Source organism: Rhyacophila brunnea, unplaced genomic scaffold (assembly GCF_057557595.1).
Source record: "Rhyacophila brunnea isolate RB1 unplaced genomic scaffold, BYU_Rbru_1.0 scaffold_4, whole genome shotgun sequence".
Classification (NCBI taxonomy): Eukaryota; Metazoa; Arthropoda; class Insecta; order Trichoptera; family Rhyacophilidae; genus Rhyacophila; species Rhyacophila brunnea.
Window position 1 is genome coordinate 46,857,958 of NW_028233068.1, and position 24,122 is coordinate 46,882,079.

Sequence of the window (24,122 nt, forward strand, 5' to 3'; positions counted from 1 at the left end):
AAATGGATTTTTTGCAAGTATAGTGTCGTATTTCATTTGAATTTCAATCTAAATTTAGGTTCTCTGTACAATATGCTTGACTGTTATTACAGATGCCACATGCGTTTTTCAAATCTGCCACTCTTTGGTGATAATACCACGTCTTACGTTAATTTGTTTAAGTTAACGACGATATCTTTATAATTGGCCACTAACATAACAACCTAAAATATATTATTATATACAACAAAAACCAGTTTGGTATAAAACATAATTACTCTTTGACCACCCTGCAATCTTCTTATCACTGTATGTAAGACAACTCATTTTTTTAGTTGATTTGGAATGTCGATCTTAGTTACCATTTGACACTCATACGTGATGGATGTCTCTGATTCTTTAGTAATTGTACTAAAAGAAGAATGGCCTAGTTTAATAGATAAATTCAAACAAAATTGGCCTTTCGGTTTAACTGCATATAATACATTATTGACGCAATGTATATATGTGACAAAGTTTCCAGATTTTCCAGTGGAAATTTTTTCAGTGTTCGGTGACCCTGATAATGGAATTGTGTGTGTATGGAGTCTGGTAATTATTCGTTTTGATAATAATTATTATTCTGTACATTAGAGGATAAACCACGGAAGTCCAGTTTTTACCGTTTCTGAGTTAAATATGCAGAAAATTTTATTTTATTTCATTACACAAATGAATGAAACACTGAAGTCCATAAGTAGTAAATTAACCGATATAGCTAATTAAAAAATTACTGAAGTCCAATTCACTTTAGTGCATAAACAACGGGTGTCCTTTTTACGATGTTTATGCTCTAAGAAAAATGTTAATAAACCATTATAATAATTCCATAAACACGGAAGTCCAACAAACATTAGGTAGGTACATTTATTATCTATTCTATATCTAGAGCAGGGGTTCCCAACCCCGTGCCTGTGGGAGAACAGAATACACACAGAGAAATGTATTTACAAAACGTAAACAAAGTAAACAAAAAACACAAATACAAAGAAAACATTTTATAAAAAAATAGAATATCAATATGTCAATGTGATCTTTGGCATTGCATATCATTGGCCAGTGCCACATAATTAGGAGAGTATGATGATAATCCTGTTAGCAAACAATCATAAAGATGCTCATCGGTGAGTCGAGATCTATATCTTGATTTTATTAAGTTCATGTTTGAAAACAATGATTCGCATAAATATGTCGAACCGAAAAATGATTCAATTTTATATGCCGCTTTTTTCAAAAATGAGAACTTTTCTCTGTCCACTGTATTCCAAAAGTCCTCTGATATTAAGGATTTAAGCAAAATATTATTGAACATATATTATTTTGAAAAAAACACTTTGATGGGTAGGTATAGAAATTGACCAATAGTTAAAATTTGTTCGCTATTAGTATGTCACGCCGTAGCATAATGGCTTAATGCGACGGATGAGGCGTATACTCGGGAGATACAGGGTTCGATTCCCCGTCGGGGTGACTTACTTTTTTCAAAAAAGATTTTTTCTATTGGTTATTATATACTCTTATCAGAAAGCGTTTTTTTCAAAATAATATATGTTCAATAATCAGAATGATATATTCTTAAATCTTGTGAATTATTCGTTGAATAAAAGAAATAGTTAATTACAAAATATTATTCTTAAGCTCCAAAATTTCTAACTCTAGTTCTTCTGTCTTACCTTGAACAAAATCTGCAATACATGCGGCCATTTCCATTACATTTATTTGGCAAGTAAAAGGATTGATACAGAAGGAAACAATTGGCTCGATATCTGTAAACTGCAAAAATCTCTCTTCAAATGGTTTTTTTTAACACTTGAAGATGCTTAATAAATAATGACCCGTTTAATTCATTGTTACCTAGCATTTTATTCATATGTGGGAAATGCACGAGAGAATTGATCTGCAGATGTGATATCAACAAATCCAATTTAGCTTTAAATGACTTTACAGAGCTTACCATTTCAGCTATGTTTTTGTCTTTCCCCTGCAACTCCAAATTTAAAGAAATTAATTTTTCCATGATGTCTGTGAGAAATCCCAAATCAATCAGCCAGCGAGAGTCAGCTAGTTCATCATAATTTTCCTTTTTATCGTTTATAAATGTTTTTATTTCTTCAATTAAACTCACAAATCTTGTAAGAACCTTTCCTTTACTGAGCCAACGTACTTCATTATGCAGAATAAGATCATGTTTTTTATCTTCAGTATCTTCTAACAGGGCCTTGAAAAGTCCGTGTTGCAAAGGAGCTGCTCGAATAGAATTGATTATTTTTGTAACTATTTTCATAACGTGTTCAAATGGCAATATTTTACAACACAGAGCTTCCTGGTGGATAATACAGTGGTAGGACATAAAGTTTGAAAATGATTCATCCTTCTTGCAGAGGGCAATAAATCCTTTGTTTTTACCTACCATTGCTGGTGCCCCATCGGTGGTTATCGCAGACAGCTTGTGCAAAGGCATATTTATTGAATAGTGAATAGATATTGTATAGAATAGTGGCGGGCACATACGAATCGTTCCGCGGGCGCCATGGTGCCCGCGGGCACGGGGTTGGGAGCCCTTGCTATAATGTATTGAATTGATAGGTGATATTCAGCTCACAATAGCCGAGTGAGTAATGTGCCGGCCTATAATGTGGTTCCGGGTCTGGCAAAAAATCACATGTTTTTCAATGTGTGTTTGGACCCAGAGTTTATAAACCTAATAGGTTGAGCAAGTGGCTAATATTCATTTCTAATAAAAACAAAAATCTGTTAAAGCAATGTCCACTTATTCCGTTCTCGGATCAAAACATCCGTGAACCGATATAGTGACGGACTACGGACAAACGCCCTGAGACTCACTTTGACGTTTATTGATTTTCACGACCTGTCAAATAGCACCATTCAATGACAACATTGCGTCTCGCTTACACTTGAAGAATGAGATTAGAGAGCCAGTCAGCACTTTTAGTATAAACAGTTATTACCGCGATATTTTAAAATATAGACTATTGGTGCAAATAAATCCATGCACGTGTACAGGTGCTATTAAGTTAATAACGTTTGCAGTTGTTGGCTTCTTATTAAAGAATTTTTTAAATAATAATTTATAGTTTCAATATATTTTTAATGTAATTAAATTAGTAACATTGCACTATGCATTAATTAATATTACTTTTTTTTAATCTTGAATGCAAAAAAAGATTAAATCAAGCAGATACCCAATCTCTGAATCTAACTGAATCTGGACACAAATATGTAAATCAAAAGTCACTGATTTTGCCAGGCACCTATTTTGCATTACGTTCACAATGATAATATAATACCAATCATATTGATTAATCTATTTTCCTTTTCTTCAGATACCAAATGCATACGAAATCTCAGTATTCTGTATGAAAGAAGATACTTCAAAAATAACAAAAGCTTTGGTGAAAACAAAACATATAAATTGGACATACCGTATATTATTTTGTATTCTCATGGAAGATCATATTAAATGTGTTCGAGACGCACTAGCTCAATTAGGACGAACTAACTTGAAAGTTAACAACACGCACGTGGCTTACTTGGATAAAGAAATAGGCAAAAATTATGAAATAAAGTAAGTAAAGACCTTTGACGAAGAAGTTATTTTATTCTGAGTAAACTCTTCTTAATCTATGGCCACATGGAGCATACGAGCGAAGAGCACAAGAATCCCTGCCTCTCGCCAGTCTTCTTGCATCTTCAGATGCCGTACCAATATTTGGTAGCCTCACTGTCTACACCTTGTTGGTATTTAGCAGCTTTCCGTGACGCAGTAATCAGGTTGGCTTGAAAAACGGACAGGCCAAGTGGAAATTCTCTTGAGGCACCCGTAATATATGGGCGAGCCAGGTCCATATCGCTTGTCTGAGGAAATTCAGATATCGATAACTGTGGATTGGTGGTAATTGAACCGCATAGGGGTTAGGAACAGAGGTGTGTGATGACTTTCACATGTAGGGATGCTGTTGAAAAAATACACATGACATTTACTAGTGACGAACCGTTGGAGGAATTGTCATGTTAAATTAACCAAGTCATTGCATAGTACCTCGTCTATCTTCTCTGAGTTTGTATAAATTTTAGTGGTCTTAGTGGTCCTTTTTTCTCATCACTTTCATGTTTAGGCTCCATCTATATACAAGATTTATATGTGTCAGAAAACCAACCTTACAAATAGCTACCCTGAGAATTGTTGTTTTTAGATTTATCAACATATTCACGCCATACATGGATATTATAGATAGGATATAGAAAATTGTTGTACCTTTATTGGCACTTATTGTGTGGTGTGGTAAAAAATATACACATTTTTTGATCTTACTGTAGACATCCCGAAAGTGGCTCACTAAAAGTGTTGCCCGCAAAGATGGCAGACGAAGTGGATAAAGAGTGGCCACACCGGTACCCTGGCTCGTTAGATTACTTCAGGAAGATGTTGGAGACAGAAGCAGCTATCGGAGTAGTGAACGGAGACCTTAGAGCCTGGTGCTTGACAAGTGTTAGAGGAGACCTTCATGCTCTTCATACTAAAATGGTAATAATGATGTTATAGTCATAAAAATTAGTTTTCATCAATAACTTAATGGTTTTTGCTATTTTATGCTATTAATGTTATTTTTTTCAATCAATAACCGCAGACTAATTCCCATAGAGATATTAAATAGAAAGAGGGGCAAGTCATCGGCTTTCTCGTACAACTGAATGAAGCAGGCCAACAATAGCCGATGACTTACGAGAAATAGCGACGCGATAAAAAAAATTCAGGGCATCACGGAGGATTTACTTTGGTCATTATAATGTACTCATAATATAATGTTAACGTGGAAATTTTGCCTCAAATTAATTACCAGCCTGCCTTACCATACTTTTTCACCATATTTGCCTGCTTCACCATACTTTCATATAACCTGCCGCCTCTAGCTAATCCCCGTAAAATTTATATTAAGATATCTCCACAATTTGGAGGGCAATCAATACACTCCATCTTAGAGCTGAAACTATTGATTTATTAGTTGCTCATCTACCTAAACTTCACTGCGACACATAAATTGGGTTCACTTAATTATCAAAGTCATTGAGTTTTAATCTAAAAATTGGTTCTGACTAATGTAAAATTAAATATAAGATGTTGATATATTTTGCGATGTGCATAATACATAGTTCATAATAATGTTACGTTGATTGGTGAATTTAATATTTATGTATTGTTATAGGAACATCGTCGTAAGGGCTACGCACGGTTATTAGTGAAAACTTTGAGCAAACAACTTGCTGAAGACAATCGAGAAATATATGTATGCATCTTACTAGACAATGAAGCTTCCGTGAAGATGTTTACAGCACTTGGATTTAAGTTTGTTTTTACCGTTACTTGGATTGAAACAAAGCTTGAAAATGAAATACGGCAATAATTATAGATAAACCAATTTAATGTATAGCATTGACTCCATACTAGGCAATTATTTAGAGCCTACTTTAATAAAAATAAATCTGACTTATTTACACCACATCAATAACAGACTAACAGAGACATCTATACGTCATGTAATATGAAGCTGACTCTGGATGTGAATTTATTATTTATTAGGCTTGCGAACTAAATATTTGGCATCGATACTAATTACTGTATCTGCAACGGTTACAATTTATGGCTCGTTAATGAGTACCCGGCTTTATGTGATAGTGTTGTAATGTTACACCAACAAAGGCTGTTGCTATCTGTACATATTTTTGCGTTAAATAGTGCATAACATTTAGTGGAAATTATGGAAGTATATTGGCAAATTGTGTAGAATGAAAGGCTCTTGAGCTATTATCTTAAAACTTTAATTTTTTTTAATGTCATTCTTCTTCTTCTTTCACCCTGTTACAACCCAGCATTGGGGCATACGGCAAACACAAGTTCGCGCCACTTCCGTCGGTCAATCGCCAACTCTTGCGCCTCCCGCCATGTCAGACCTGCAGCATGTAGGTCGCTTTTGTAGCACCACTGTTGGGTTAATGTCATTAAAACATAAATTAAATAATTGTATTTTGTATCTGTTATATTTTTTTAAGCAAGAATTAAATTACTTAGAAGCTAATTAATATCATCTATCGGTTAAATTCTAAGTCAAATTGTAAAATTTTAAATAACCTGTGACAGTTCTTCTATGATATTTTTATCAAAAAACATGCTCAACCGCTTTTGCCATATTATCATTCATGTTAATTTTAAGTGTTACAATGTACTCATCAGCAATATCTTCTTGGCTACGTGTTAAAACTGTGAACTAACATGCTATCACCGTCCTTCTTGCGCTCTTAGGCGGAGATGGCAGACCGTGATAATGTCATGGCCAAGAAGCGGGGATGGGGGACAGAAACGCACGGTGTATTTTGTCAAGGCGTGTTTATTTTATCGTATTTGCAGTTAGTTACAGGGTATAGGCGGTTTTTGCTGGCGGTTAGCTTGATGCTTGCTTGGTGCCGACGCGGTCTTCTTGGCCGGCTGTTGCTCGAGACTTGGAGATGCTCACTTGGCTTCGCGTCCGAGGCGAGCAGAGACGATGCTGGCTGTCCGGCGGCCAATCGAAGAGAGTTTTTGCGGTCGATGCTGTTCGTTCGGCGTCTGATGTAAGAGAGAGCTTTTCGCGTGTTCAACCGTCAGATTTGGCGTCATCGCGCTCTCAGTCGCGAACCTCCCTGTTTTACCGACAGATTGACCAGTGGCGGCGCTATCGGTAGACCGCGTCTGTTTTGGCGGGAGCGCAGACGAATTTGAATTTTTGAGGAGGCGGGCTCTGCTCGGGTTGCGAGAACCGCGAAGAGTGGACGTAGGCTGTGGTGTTCTGGGAAAGTTGATGGTTCGGTCCGCCCTTTGAGGTAGTCTCCTGTGGGAGACCTTCATCTGGTATCAATGCTCCTACCATTTTTCCATTATAAACTAACAAGCTCCTCCCATTTAGTCGATAACAGCGCCTAGAAGCGTAGCCAAGAAGATGTTGCAGAATAGTATATCTAGTTAAATAATGATTATTTTTTGTGCTTCATCCATCAGTAATTTATAACATGATATTACAAAAATGTTTAATTTTAATAGTTACGAGTTACAGAGGCAATGTGAGTCACTATTTGCGAAAATGTATATTGTTAGAAAATTAGGAATCATGCAAGATTGGTAATCTATACCCTCATTTGCGCCTATACACGTGAATGGATTTACTGGCACTAATAGTGTGTATTTTAAACTATCGCGATAATAACTGTTTATATGTTAAAGTGCTGACTGTCTGTGATGTGAACTTTATTAGAACCATTAAAACATTCAATAATAAAAACTGACAACGTACAAAAATATTACATTTTAATTGCCTGTCATTCGTAGCTCCTTTCCAAACCACTAAAAACAAATATATGTGAGGTCACGTGACTCAAAAATTTGTAAATTTACAGAAAATAACAATATGCTCTATCCCATGAGAGGTTGGTGGTATGATGTTACAAGTGAGGTGACTGCAAAGTCGTTTTGATACATTTAAATACCAAGTGAAATGACATTAAATACTCTTTGCTTGTGGTGTGAGCTTACCGTGAACTTGCATGTGCTCACGTGACATAATAATAGTCTATTTTTGCCATAATAAGAGCCTTATGGCGTAGGTATTATCTATGCTATATTAATAATCACATTACATAATAAAATGCATTAAAAACAACTACCATCATTAAAGAAATACATATAGGTATTCCTAGTTTTTATTAATAATTATAATATGAATTAAATAAACAAATAGGTGGTAATTTGTGTTTTTTTGTATTTTATTTCATTCATAATTGGTTCTACATAATTTTATAATAAAATACAGCTTTCTTTGGTTGAAATAAAGATCCGTGTCCACCAGTGGCGCACCCAGGATTTAATATTGGGGGGGGCCCAAGGAGGAGAATGTAAATTAGTCCTATAGGCTCTTTTTCTTCTACAGAGCCTAATTTCTCGTTTATCGGTCTTTTGTCTATTGCACTCGGTGTACCTGCACCATGGTCCCCACATCCTGAAACGGGCCCTCAGGCTAGGATATTTGGCGGGCCCTCTACCTACCGCTAAGATTAAAGGCAGTGTGAAACACTACATTAACGTTTTTCAAATTGTGTTTTAATTCAAATTAAGGGTATCTTCTTATACAGTGAATTATTGGCAATTTTTATTACATCTACTTTAATAATGGAGCTGTCGAGTATCGACACATAATAATCAAAAAATATATTGCTCAATTATATAAGTAATTAAAAATGTTCATGGTCATGAAGTATAATAGCGCCGCAGGCGACTTTTTTTACTATTAAAGCTAATTTATGATGTGTGTTTATCTCACTTATCTGGTCAACCCGACACGCCGGGCCCCCCACAGCCCGGGCACCCAGGCTAGAGCCCTATCAGCCCTCCCCAGCCATGACCTACACCACTCCGGAATTCGGGTGAACACACCGACACCGAGAATTTTTTGACAGTTTTAGGGATTGGGTTTCTAAAAAAACCTGACATTAGTGTTTCGAAATTTTTGTGTTAGAAATAATTAAAATCTAAGAAATTTTTCTAAAAAGGGTGCTGGAGAATTATTACAAATCATTTTTTTGGCGTGTTTTTATTATATTTATATATGCCCAAAGGTATAGTTTATTGGCTTTCAATATTTCAATGTTTAAAATCATTCTGATAATTTTCATTTTTGGGGGGTGCCATGTTTGTTAAATACTTTTGTTTATAGTACATTTAGAAGTTTTCCGCAACATTATATAACAAAAGTAATAATAGCAATAAACTTGTTAAACATTGTTTATCACATTGTTAACGGAGACTCACTTCCAAATTTATACTATTATGTAACCTTATCTGACAATATACTAACATCTACCCAAACAAACACTGTTATCAATATAAAATATTACTTCCATCTTAGTTTCTGAACATATTTTTCAATAATTTTTCGCTAATGACGTATTTTAAAGGTTCACCAGATATAAACATACCACATAGGCGTGAAATTCGAAAAAACAAAATCACATTAAAAAAAATGTTTAAAAATTGAACGAAATACAGAAACCGATTATTTAAAGCGATATAAATAAATATGGAAACTTCCAAATGGATATCAGGGTGGATGACACATAATTCGAAGAAGAGACAATCGCTGGATAAATCTAGACATCCTTAGTACTCAAGAAGTAAAAAACATTCTAATCAATTCAGTGAAATAGCTAAGTTCTGCAGAAGTAGGTGGCAATTCATACACCGCACCGAGAGGAGTAGAATCAGCTTGAACATGTCTTCATCCAGCAGTTGATTGATCCATCCATCCATCATAGGATGTGATGATAAATCCACCAAAGTCTTGCAGCACTATTAAATAATTTCTCTATGAAAATCTGAAGATAATGTCACCATGCACTAATTACTTAAGTTGTTATGCTTAAAAGAACATAATAATAATAATATAGTAAAACATAAAAAATGTCACCATAAATTAAAAATTGTTTTGGTGTAAAATCAATCTTTTGGTCACCCTGCATTTACTGCTATGTAACACAAGCCATTTATGTTCAGTTAATTTTGTATGTCTCTCTCAGTTGCTACTTGACCGTCATACGTGATGGATGTCTCTGATTCTTTAGTAGTACTACCAAAAGAAGAATGGCCTAGTTTAAAAGATAAATTCAAACAAAACTGGCCTTTCGGTTTAACGGCTTACAACACATTATTGACACAATGTATAAATGTCAAAAAGTTTCCAGATTTTCCAGTGGAAGTTTTTTCAGTGTTCGGTGACCCTGATAATGGAGTTGTGTGTATATGGAGACTGGTAATTATTATTCATTTTGATATCTATTGATATGTATTATTTTGCACATTACTTTTTTTAATCTTTAATTAATAATAAAAAGATTTAATCAACCAGACCATAATCTCTAATAACCTTAGACCAGGATTTAAAGATTATTGCTAATATTAACATATATTTTAATGTCTAAATATATGATTTTTTATTATCTAAAATATAAAGTGATGGTAATTAATTTCACTAGACAACTAATCTTTTCTGCAATAGTCACAGATTTTGTTTGGAGGCTAATTTTGCAAATATAAAATTGTATGTGTTTTTAGCATAATAGCCCATTTACACATGCATGGATTAACTGTTGGCAGTACTTATTATCGTGACCATAACAATAAAATGCAAGTGTAAACACGTATTATCATGCAAGTTACAAGACTGCATACATGGATCAAAAAAAGTTGCAACTTGCACAATATCTGCGCAGTAGAATGATGGTGCCGTATCTGCCAGAAATAATACAAACCACACTCCGCACCACAGAAAATCTTCACGCAACGATAACCAATGCGTCTCACTGACAACTGAAAAGTGAGATTGGCACGACAATTAACATTTTTGTGTGTAAACAGTTATTATCGCAATAGTTTAATTTATACGCTATTGCCAGTAGTATATCCATGCACGTGTACAGGCGCTATTATATTTTAGTACCATATTTTATTTTCTACTACTTAATCAGTTAATGAAGTTACTTTGAAATATGTTATTTTGAAAAACGTCACCTACGTTACCTACTCGAGTGAAAAACAAACTTACATACATCTTTCACTATCCATATGAGTGTCTGTATCCTTTAAGCTACCGATCGGTCTATGATGAATGCAAATTAATTCTAATAACTACAAATATTTCAAAATTATGTATTTTCATTAAATCTTGTGTATTGAATTTAAAAAAAAGTTTGAATTGAAAATCGCTTTACAGTAAATCAATCATAAGAAACATTTTAATCTAACTCTATTATAAAATTCTTTTTGAAAAGATTCAGGAATAAAAAAACTATTGTGTAGATCATGGGTGGCCAAACCGCAGCCCGCGGGCCACATGCGGCCCACTGGGTGTCAACTTGTGGCCCGTGGAGCAGTTAAAAATAAAAATAATATCAAATGCTGCCGCTAGATGGGCTAATTTCGCAAATTGAGATTCGATATTAGCTCAAGATTTTAAAAAGCACCATGTGGTTTTTGCTGCATTTGCAACGCCATTCTCCGTAGACATGAATTTATTACCAGGAAATTAATTACAAATGGAACGTTGTGAAATATGTTGCGATTTAAAGGAGAAATTCCATCAGGTTGGTTTGGAAGAGTTTTACAAAACATATTTGGATAAGGTGTGATTTCCTGCATTTTACAAACATGTTCTAATGATGACTTTGCTATTTGGAAACACTTACAAGTGTGAACAGCTTTTTAGTCGGATGAAGCATATCAAATCCCAAGTGAAAACACGAATCACTGATGTGCATTTGGAAAACTGTTTGCGTGCAGAAACAACCTCACTCAATATCGATATTGGTGCACTTCTCACTAAAATTTACTATTTTTATATTATTTTGTTTATTTTTTATTATTTAAAAAAAGTCTAATCTAATAAATATATTTGATTCTTATTTTCGTTGTATTTTATTAATATATAATATATATTTCTTTTTTGTTTTGTATAATAAAAAAAAAGTTGTGCGGCCCGGTAGGAAATCCCATTTTTAGAATCTGGCCCGGCTGCTGAAAAGGTTGGCCACCCATGGTGTAGATGGATATTTATAGCAACTTTAAACAGCAGGGGAATTTCTTAAAATAAGTACCTATAGAAAAGATAGATACTTATCTACATAATTTATTATCAGAGCAAGTATAGGTAGACAATCAAAAGTAGGTATCACAGTTTGCAATTAATTGCAGTGTAAGCCGAATGAATTCCTATGTATAAGTAGACATATATTTTATAGGCAGTGATAAAATATTATCAGAGCTTCATAAAATAATGGGCAATACGGTTTTATTAAAGATAATTGAACAAAAGAATTAAACATCGCAGTCTGCTGTCACATCACGGCGGCGCAGAGACATTAAGTGAAATTGAAGATATTACAGTTGTATTATTAAATTTATGTGAATGTCCCATTCTATAATATCATATTATTATAAATGAAGGTACATAGGTAGGTAACTATATGCAAAGTCAGTTATCTTAATATTACCTACTTTTATCCTGAGATATTCAAAAACCACAGTGAAATATTTTCTTATCACATTTTCATTACAAAAATAAATGCATTTTTCAATAGGACAATGTTCACTCTTTATTCAAAATGAGAAAGCACTTTTAGCAAATGGGCATTTTCGCCAAAGTTTGTACATTGCGTTTTTGGCATGTCCCATGACTTTGATTGATTTTTTCATAGTTATTATATTATAAAATGTTGGAAAGTTATGTACTTTTAACATGCAAATTTATTAATTTACTCTATTCAATCAGTTAAATACAACTATCTGACCTGTATATATTTTTAATTGATTATTTAGATCGAAAGGTAGTGCGTTTTTACCATGTCCCACCCATAAATTCAAATAAACAAAGTCTGATTTCGTCATTAATTTTGAGTGTGTAAAATTAAATTCGTAGTGTTTTCAACAGCTTACATTATATATTTTTGGAAAATATATAGTTTTTTCGTAAATTTGTACCAATATTGAAAAAAAATCACGTTTAAAGTGTGTCCCAGGATATTTGAAAAAGTGGAACTCCACATTCCGTTACCACGATTTTAGCATGAAGGCGAAAAATTTTCACTATAAATATGTTTTTTTTTAATGTAGCAACATTTTTGTATAACACTGATCGCCATGTACACTTTAAATTGTTGGTGTGTGTCGGTATCGCTATCGGAACAGGTTGCTTTCTGGGTTGGTCATTTAAGAAGTTCCACTACTGTTACCACGATTTATAAGGTAAGAAAACACATATTTCTATTTCACATACTACACATATGGAGCTTATCTTTCATACTACAGATATAATAAAACATATCGCAGGTTTAACAATAAAACTAAGCTAAATTTTGGCTTCAAACACTTCTGAAACAGAATCCGTTACTTCCACTCCGAAACTATATTGGTGGTAACGTATATGTGGAATGTAAAAGTAACGAAATGGCATGCATAAAGTTGGGTTTACAGTGTGTGTTTAGTTCTTCATAGATTATAAAAAAAATTATTTTGTCTGTTCGTATGAAAAACAAAAATATTTTCATTAAAAAATATAAAAAATAACCTGACTATAATATAATAATATAATAAAGATTAAAAAAGTATGTGATATGTCTGAATACGCAAAAATAGCGCACATAAAAGTATGGAGATAAAAAAAAACAACAGAAGGAAAAGAAAAAACACCAGACTGAAATAATTGCGAGACAGGCACTGGCTCTGTCATACTCTTTCTGTTATACGCCACCAAAATTTTAAAACTTCTCCATACATTTTAGGCATAGAAATTTATAAAAATGTATGAAAAAGTATTTTTTTGTCACGTTTAACAGAAATGTGTACTCGATTAGATTTAATACCTAGAACTGTAGGTATTCACGAAATGTCAGAAAAGTACGTCTTGATTACAATCAACCTGTATAGCTACATTTTATGTTGATGAATACAATTAAATTTCAAGACAACATAAAGTCGAACTTGGTTATTACGAGGAAGATGGGACCGACTGAATTTGCTTGTTATAAGCGTTACTCGTTATATCAGAGAATAGGTATTTTTAAATGAGCATGTCACATTACACAAAAAGCCGAAAATAAAAAATTTGGAAACCATCGTAAAAATCCCCGAAACGAGCATGGCATTCATAAACTACAAAAGAAGTTGTTTATTGTAATTAACGCTGGTAGGTACCTACGGACTTCACAAACCTTGGATTTTTCAACCATATGCGTGGATACTTTTTTATTATTGTCGGTGAAACACCAATAAGGTAGGTACTTAGACACTTTACTAGTGTCATAAACGTAATCCGACCCCGGCGGCATCCTGTCCAATCGGATTTTATTGCTTAGGGTCGAAATGTTTTAAAACGGTCGACACATTAACAGTATTTTAGCTCGGTATATCCGATAAGTTGCTCGTTATAACAGTGAAAGAATTAAATGTATGGCGAAAATCATAAACCAATTGTCAACAAATGTTTCGTTATTACATCCGAGATCTCGCTATGTCAGAGATCGTAATAACCGAGTTTGACTATAATTATTTTCGTAAAAGTTATATACTCCGTGCCGCGCTAGGAACTCGCGTCTGAATCCCTTGCTGATTTTTTTTTTCATATATTGTTAATTTGCTTAAAAATATTTTTTATCTGAGTTACAAATAATATAAATGCCAAATAAAGTTATGGTAATGTATAGTGTGTCAAAATTATTACCTACCTTATTTTACAAGTATTGTGAAATTTATTATAAAATATGTCTATTTTAGTGATTAAGTTTGATTTGTTTTGTTATTTTGACGCACGTTGAATATTTATCTGTCTATCAAAAAATTCAAATAAATTTCATAAAACAAAAATTTGTTTTTATGGTAACATGTAACTTAAGCTTTACAAATTACACTCCGTTACCATTTCGTTCCATTCCGAAAATGTCCCCAAAAAAGTTGAACGTTAACTATTTTTCATTTGATTATTAAATAACGAAACTTATTTATTTTTCCAATAAAATTTAGTAAAAGTGATTATTGTCTTTAAAAAAATAGCAGAACGAACATTGATTGGTTTTTTCAAATACTAAAGGAAAAATGCTCTGCCATTATAGACATAGGGTAACGGAGGGGAACGAAATGTGCCCAAGAATTAAAATTCAATAATATTTTTTGACTATTTGTAGTTTTATTTTGAAGTGTATGGTTTTTTTAATCTAATAGAGCTCTTTTAAGTGATAAAAAGTGTTTCATTCATGTTTTAAAAGCTAAGTTTCGTAGTCACGGAACGGAAACTTATTATGCCCAATTTCATAATAAAAATGATATAAATATTGTATTAATCAATATTTTGCTGAAAAATTGCTATCACCAATTCAGCAATAGAACAAGGAATCTGCTAGCTATATAAAAATGGTTAATTTGAGTGAAAAAATAATATTACCCAAATTTCAAACATGTACAAACTTTGGCGAAAATGCCCAAATACTTCTAAGTTAACCATAAGCCAAGTAGTTTATGTCATATTTTGTCGAATTTTATGATGCAGGTGTTGAGGCATGGTCTAAAAAGATCGTGGCGATGCGCGGATTGTGCAAATGACGGGTGCCGAACGAAATATAATTTTGTCATATAAATCCAACATGCGTCCATTTAATGTTCTGTTTATTGTTCTATTAGTAACAATAATAATAAATTCATTGACATGATTTCTTTTTCAAGTAAATGGGTAACGTTTTTTAGTCATCTTTACACGATTTAAGAATTAATACCCCTGTCGCCATCACAAAATAAATTGACGTGTTCATAGCTCGACGTTCGCTCTTCGATTGCCAGCGAGTCCAATATTTCATCGCACCTATAGTTGAAAATTATTTGCCGTTTCACTGAAGTACCGTCTTAATGACTTATTACTGTTCTGTCATATCAGATCCAAATATTTTTATCTCCAATAATTGTTTATTTCCCCAAATTTTTTATACATGTTTTTTTTCGACCATGTCGGATCCTAATAAGATCATATGGGCCTCCACAGAGTGGAAGTTTGTATTAACACATTTTGTTTTTACGAGAAATGGATATCAGCCACTTGCTCAACCTACCAGATCTATATTCTGACTCATACACAAATTAAAAAACAATATGTGTACTTGCCAGACCCAGGATTCGAACCTGAGACCCACGACGCTGTAGGCTGACGCCAACCCTTAAGCCACGCAACCATTGTGGGTGTCAAAGTGTTATGTACATGTACATTATTGAATATTATATTTTGTTCCGAATATCAAAAATGTATCAAATCGTGTTTTTTGGGCGTAAGTATATCGAAAAAGAATTGACCACAAATCCAAATTGCGTCATTTGTCAAATTTTAATAATGTATTAATAGCAGCTGATAACGACTTTGCAATGAACTTTTTAACACAATTTTACTTATAAAAGGATAAATGAATGAAATATTAACAAAAAAAAATTGTAGATAAATAACTTTGCAAATAATGACACCATCAACCACAATGAAAAATCAAGTATATTATTTGTTGGTTAAATTATAAATCATGAATCCTTCAATAGATTAGGTTTGTTTTTTAAAAAAAAATGATTTTATGAAACATATAAATTACTTAGTGCAGGCCGTAAGGTCTTAAAAATAATGTTATTTCAATGTTGCCATAAAAATACCTAGGTATTGTATTAATTAGTCTAATCTCTTGTTTTCAGATACCAAATGCATACGAAATCTCAGTATTCTGTATGAAAGAAGACACTACAAAAATAACAGAAGCATTGTTGAAAACAAAGCGTATAAATTGGACATACCGAATATTATTTTGTTGTCTCATCAAAGAGCACGTCAAATGCGTTCAAGACGTACTAGTTCAATTAGGAAGAACTAAAATTAAAGGCGATGACACTTGGGTGGCTTATTTAGAGAAAGAAATTGGCAAAAATTATGAAATAGAGTAAGTACATACTGACTGTCACTGTCATTATTGTGACAAAATAATTGTTATTTTATTCTGAATTGGAATGACGTTAACCATCTAATATTAATTAACCTCATACCTCATAGAGATTAGAAAGTCTGGTGTTCACGGCGTAGCTAGATTAACTTTATACATTAATCTTTACATATTTGGATGTACAGATGCTTAATTGGGACAAAATGGCCAATTAAATAGCTGCCCCAATTAAGGGGGATCCTTATGCCAACAGAGAACCTAGCGGAAAAATACGAAGCTTACAATTTGAGAATTTTTAAATAAAAAGGATTTCATGTTGTACACATTTATATTTTTATAAGAATCGATGTTTTTTTAAATAAATATAAATAATATTAAAACGATGAATTAGTCAAAAATCTACATGAGAAAAAATAGAAATCTTAATTAGGTAACTAAATTTATAAAAAAAAATCTCAAATTTCAAGCTTCATATTTTTCCGCTAGGTTCTCTGTTGGCATAAGGATCCCCCTTAATTGGGCCATCTATTTAATTGGCCATTTTGTCTCAATTAAGCATCTGTACATCCAAATATGTAAAGATTAATGTATAAAGTTAATCTAATAAGGATCCCCCCTAAGTGAATTCCACATAAAATTATACAATGAATATTTTCCATACAAAAAAATATTGATTTATTTCTATACAGTAACCAGGAGAATAATAAATTCTAAAATAAAATAAGTAGTTTGGAGGTGATGATGTTGGAGGTTACTCGAGTGAATTGAGGAGAGTGTTTATATACTGATAAATAAATACAATGACAGGTGTGAAGTTAACCATGCAAGGTAATGCGCAGTGAGGTCTGCTCAATCCGAGGGGTTCTGATAGTGAGTATCACGGCCGAGGCGTGTTGGTAGAGTGCTATGTCCCATCAACTGTGACCCGCTATTTATTGAAATGAATATTTGATAAATTGCACATGGTTTTATTGATGAAGGTCACAATTGGGTAATATGTTGACTGTCACCTTGATGCTGCCTCGCAGCGTTTCGCTAACAAGGTATGGAGTTGTCGACCCCACCGACGTATGTCACACTTGCAGAATATGCTAACCATAGATGAATTGATGAATGATCCACCTGAAAAAAAAAAGGTTTCATCAACATCTTTGGTATGGATTATCCATACCTTTTTATAAGCGCATGAGATGCAAAGCTTTATTACCTTATGCCCCATTATTGTATGACTTCAAAGATAATATACTAAATTTCTGTTCTTACCGTAGACATCCTGAAAGTGGCTCAATTAAAGTGTTGCCCCCAGAGATGGCAGACGAACTTGATGCGGTCTGGCCACACCGATATCCTGGTTCTTTAGATTATTTTAGGATGATGTTGAAGAATGGAGCAGCGATCGGAGTAGTGAATGGAGAACTTAGAGCATGGTGCTTGACAAATGCTAGAGGAGACCTTCATGCTCTTAATACTAAAATGGTAATAGTTCAAACCATTATACAATGACATTTAATAGTCAATTTTATGTTTTCATATTCCAGGAAATTGATAATTGAGTTTTCATCCATCTGGGACTTTCAATATTTACTTTAATATTCTGACGAAGCATGATACTAACGATCCTTATAATTATAGCCGCTAGGCTAATCGCATTCGATAACCACTTGTACATACTGTTAAGAGACGTCTTCGTGAGGGAGTCAAGATCTACATCGGAAAAAAATATGGTTTACTGTGGCAGGCTGAACATAAATATATTATGTTCATTTTAAAATTATATTGGAATTTTGGTATATAATTTTGTGATGAATCAATTTACAATATGATAATATACTTAGTTATTAATTAATATTAATTATGAATTTGAATGCTAAATTTAATATGTTTGTATTGTTATAGGAACATCGTCGAAAAGGCTACGGACAATTATTAGTGAAAACTATGAGCAAACAACTTGCTGAAGAAAATAGAGAAATATTTGGCTGCATCATAGTAGACAATGAACCGTCCAAGAAGTTGTTTACAGCACTTGGATTCAAGCTTCTTTTTACTACTACTTGGATTGAAACATACCCTGAAAGATAAATAATAAATAGCCTTTGATTTATTTTGGTAATTAGAGATAACCCAAATTGAAGCAAGTTTTTAAACACATTATCTTAGGTCTTCTTTGATGGTCAATGGTGACCCCTACGGCGCCCTTGAAGTAACCTAGTGCAGGTCACCGGTGACGCCCATGGCGATCAATGTGTGAATAGTCTATAATATTATATTATATTAACATAGTATAACATTTATTATGTATAACATTTATTATAATTATTTCTATCCTTTTAAGACACTAATCATAAAAGACAGATAAGCAAAATAATGCCCAATAAAATTTCAATACAACTGTGTCCTAGTACTTGTTCTATGACTACGATACTGAGGGTCAACTGATAGAGTCATAAAAAAGGCCAAATGACATTATATTTATCTGTGCTAAAATAGTATTCATTAAAAATATCAATAAATAAACAAACAGATGACATTTCATCAGCCTTTGTTGTTTTATTTAATTCTTAATTTGTAGATACCAACACGTCATTCGCGACAATCAATGAAATTCTAAAAACCACATTATTAGATCCATACACTAGTGCCGAAGGGCGAATGTAAGCTGTTAAGATTCGACATAAATAGTGCACACTAAACTTTGTCATTGTTTTCATTAATCTAAGGATTTGCAGATGGGGCCGGTTAATTGTTAAAATTCAATTAAACCCTAAACCAAAACCATAATAGTTTAAGCGATCCGACAAAATAGTGCTCACTTTTTCAGTCTCGTTGAATTAAGAATACATAATATTTCAGATGGTTTGGTAAGTTTTTTCAAATTCATTAGGCCATCTATACCAAATATTCTTCGATCTACAAAATATCTAAAATTACGTATGGCTTAATGGCATAATTTTCATAAATTTCATTTTATAGATAAACAAATAATTTTTGACTATTATCTACTATTACTATAGCTTGGATTAGATAGGGTTTAATTAAATTTTAAAAATGAACAAACACTACACTTTGTTCAATGAAAGCAAATATTTATGTCAGATCCAGCCTACCTCCACCCTTCGCCGTTGCCATCCACTCATGCCTGTATTATACATTGGGCTAAAAAGCCTATAGCCTAGGGTCCCAGATTGGCAAGGCTCGTAGGGCCTGAAAAATCAATTAATCATCATGGAGCGAAGTCTTTTTTTGAACCACCACAAAACAAATACCATTTACGCAACACCATTGCTCATTATCGACTATATTCATTTTCTGTCATGTAAATCAATGATATAACATGTTATGTTTAAAATAAACATCACCTACAATATTAATTAATTCAACTGGTCACACCGACTTGTCTTGGGACGAGCTATCTTCGCGAGTCGTGTGGACAAATTTGGCGCTGTTGGAATTTCCGGAGACACAATGTCAGGTCGCGTGGTGTGACAGTAGAAACAAGGCTTTTTGATTTTGGCTGCCGCCAGAACAGTCGTGCTCCGGTTGGGTATACCCAATATTAATCATGGACGTCACCTAACGGAGCACGATGCAGCCGTCGTGTCAAGAGTCTCTGATCGTTCCAATTTGGGTATTTTAAAACTATTTATTTGATTAACTATTCTTCCTTTATTTCTTTTCAAACTTAGCCGCTTGCATTTAAAGTTAGTATTTCAAATTTCAGTATCGAGCTGCTTAATATCCATTTAATGTATTTTTTAATTCTTGTCTTTGCGATAATATAGTTTCTGTCAAGTGTAAATCGCTATTTTATTTTATTTGTTCTCATATTCCACACTGTTAAATATTTATTATCTTTCACGGTCGTAAGATCGTGTGGCGCCCAGAAATTCTACATCCTAAACCATTATAAAAACATAAATAGTATGAATATTACGAGGGTGGGTCAATAATTCCTTAGAAAAAAGCATTAAAACAGTTTTTATTTTTGTATTTTTTTTTTATTTCTCAACATAATCTCCTTGGAGCTCAATACACTTGGTTAGACGTTTCTCAATTTTTTTTAAACCGTCAGAAAAATAAGTTTTCGGAAGGTCCTCAAAATAAACATTTGTCCGATCGATGACTTCTTCATTTGAAAAAAAACGTTGTCCACTTAGCCATTTTTTTAAGTTTGGGAAAAGGAAAAAGTCACTGGGGGCTAAATCTGGCGAATACGGTGGGTGGTCGACCAATTCGAACTTCAATTCTTCAATTTTAGCCATTGATCGTAAACATGTGTGAACACGGGCATTGTCCTGATGAAAGAGGATTTTTTTCCTGTTTAAATGAGGCCGTTTTTCTTCAATTTCGTTTTTTAGCTGGTCCAATAAATATGCATAATAATCCCCTGTTATTGTTTTTCCTTTTTCCAAATAGTCAACGAAAATAATTCCACGTGCATCCCAAAATACAGTAGCCATAACCTTACCAGCTGATTTTACGGTTTTCGCCTTCTTTGGACATGGTTCGCCTTTCGCAATCCACTGCTTTGACTGTTCTTTCGTCTCGGGAGTATAGTGGTGTATCCATGTTTCATCTACAGTCACAAAGCGATGAAAAAATTCATCCGGATTGCGTTGCATGAGCGACAACAGGGCTTTAGAGGCCACCACCCTATTGCGTTTATTGTCGACTGTGAGCAAACGCGGCACCCATCTTGCAGAAATTTTTTTCATGCCCAATTTGTCATGTAAAATAGAAATGACGCTACCTTTTGAGATCCCTGTAACCTCAATTATCTCACTCAACTTTAATCTTCGGTCACTTAACACCATATCGTGGATTTTATTGATCATTTCTGGTGTAGTCACCTCTACAGGACGTCCTGAGCGAGGTTCATCCTTTGTTGATGTACGACCACGTTTAAATTCATTTAACCAGTTATAAATAGTTGCAAGTGAAGGAGCAGAACTCAATTTTCTCCATTTTTGTAAACAAGCAAATTTTTTTTTTAAATGTACGAGAAACACACAACAACCCGACCAATCTGATTGAAACTTCGCAGCATACTGAATCGGTAGTGCCGCTGCATGAAAACAAACCGCTTACAGGAATAGTCGCGCCACCTGTCGGCTTTTCTAAGGACTTATTGACCCACCCTCGTACCTTGATACAGCTTTAATGTTGAAAAAAGAAAGATTTTATATGAAAAATGTATCAATTCTCCGAAAAGCGTTCTATACAAACACGTGTACGTCAACTTATAACACTTTGAAAATAATTTTTCCAAGTCAAAGAATAGTATAGACACAGCTGAAGGCTCGTGCAATCCCTTTTTTTTTAATTCAAATTCCAGTTATGAGTTGCGAGATTTCCGAAGGAATAGCGGAGTTCGGCTTGGAAAAGATCATGTAACTTCACGACCCGTGTTCATGTCTCATGCTCATGCTTTACTATTAACTATTTTACTTTATTAGAAACCCATTTATTTCGTAATTGTGACGTCAAAAATCACAATTACAAAATTTTATATAACAAACATCATTGATGTGAGAGTCTGAAATTTTGAATTTATCAGATTTTGATTAAATAATGATCAGGAAAAATTTTGTTAAAAAGATATGGTTTTATAAAGTAGGTAGGTTTCTAATTTATTTTGAAATCTCTTCGTGAGACGGCCAAGAACCACATCAGATTGTAGTAAATTTAAAAAAAGGTGGGTTACCTACTAAATATCTAGTTATTTATATCTGTGCGCGAAAGGAAAAAGGCGCTAAGTATAAAATCACTTTCAGGAGAGCCAAAAGAAGATTGATTTTTGAACCAGTTTGTATGGGAACTGTATTGGGACCATTTTGTATGGAATTTAGTAGTTCAGAGGTGTTAACTCAACTTATCATTTTTCTCATTTGTACATTTATTATATCGACACCTCCTACGTAAAAGGCCGGAACTGCGTTTTTGACTATTTTGACTTGATTGCCTTTTATTAAATAATTTTAAAGATAATACAACAATGATAATCGAAAAATAACAAAAATTCAATCAATATAATATCAATTAATCAACTAAAAAATTACGATTTCATTATTAAAAATTAACATTGTGGTGTCATTAAAATTTATTAAAATCGTACTACTGAAAAGTACCATTTTGCTGTTCCGGCCTTATACGTAGGAGGTGTCGATATGTAGTATGGTTTGTTTGGCATATTTAACTCATTTTTCGATTCACCCTCTTCCTTTTGCTTACGAGTACCTATAGATATTATCGTCACCGTTCAGGCAAAATTCGCCAACCCTAAAAACATAGTTTTGAGATATCGCAATTTGAAAGTTTGAAAATGCAGGAAAAATCAGATTTTAATGTTTTTAATGTTTTATCTACATTACATTATTTTCTCATGTCTTCTTAATAATTTCTTTAAGCTACTTTTACTTTTTAGTGCTAATTAAAACATCTGGAAGGTTTTGAAGGAGGCAAGGTAGCTTAATTATGGTTTGGTGACTTTTGCTTGTTAATAATCTGAACAACGTTAGCCAAAAGAAGGATAGTGAAAAGTAGTGATATAAGTAATAATAAAGATAATGTGGTAAATAATAAGTTTTATTGAATGAAATAGTCTTTTAACATGTTTATTTTTTTTATGTTTTAAGATATAAATACCTAAAGTAAATGAATTAAGTGTTTTTTTAATGGAATCTAATGATAATAACAAACCAATGAAAATTATGAAAATTAAGTAATAACATAATGAAAGTAAAGAAAGATTAACAAACAATAATTAAAAACTACTCCTCCTCTGTATCAGTTTCGTCATCAGGTTCTGCATTCCTATCAATAACGCTGGTTGAGCTCGGCAGAGATTGGTACCAGTGGTGGAATTCTTGTGGTATCACATTAAAAATCACTTATAAATACGCCTTTGACAATTCATTCGGAAAGTTGGAGCACGATTCCGAAGGGCAATATTAATTTTGTAAATATTCGCCGGAATGGCCATATCCATACTTTATAATTGAAAGACTATTTTTTTCAAATCTGAAGCATTTCACCTTCAACCAGTTAACTTTTTGTCCAGCCATGTTCCTGGTTTTGTTTTTTAATATTTGTTTGGACAGGAGACCCTAATCATAAAAATCGCTGTATTTTAGTTCTTTTGTGGTATACGGTGTCGCAGTTTTCTTATTGCGATTAAATTGAGCAGCTGAAAAAATGTTTATCCAGTCATGCATTCATGAATCTCTTCTGTTTCGCAATGGCACTGTGCATACTGTTACATTCCATCATTGAATGTCCGGATTCTAAAATCTTTTGCTCCAATACTTCAATATTGTCTGAGTTCTGCACCACCTACATCAAAAGGGTCAAAATATTTTTTTATATTATTTATTCTGGCCACCGCACGTGTCACTAAAAATTGACACTTCTTTTATATTGCTTGGCAAGTTAGTTTGATAACTATACAAGCATGTACCAATCTCTATGCTACCACGCTTGCCATTTACGTCATGCCAAGCTTAACAGAAAGCATTATTAGGCGGAGCTCTTTCATAAATTGTCAAATTGTAGCAACA

The 24,122-nt window shown here is 33.4% G+C and overlaps 1 protein-coding gene across 1 annotated transcript; it reads left to right on the plus strand.

The window, feature by feature from the left end:
• Nucleotides 1-325: 325 nt before the first annotated feature.
• Nucleotides 326-19,086, plus strand: LOC147067455 (uncharacterized). Its single transcript, XM_085953726.1, has 6 exons — nucleotides 326-570; nucleotides 3,363-3,604; nucleotides 4,357-4,564; nucleotides 16,325-16,566; nucleotides 17,835-18,042; nucleotides 18,463-19,086. Exons 1-6 carry the CDS (start codon nucleotides 361-363, stop codon nucleotides 18,646-18,648), a joined length of 1,296 nt encoding a protein of 431 aa, XP_085809852.1. The 5' UTR covers nucleotides 326-360; the 3' UTR covers nucleotides 18,649-19,086.
• Nucleotides 19,087-24,122: the final 5,036 nt, after the last annotated feature.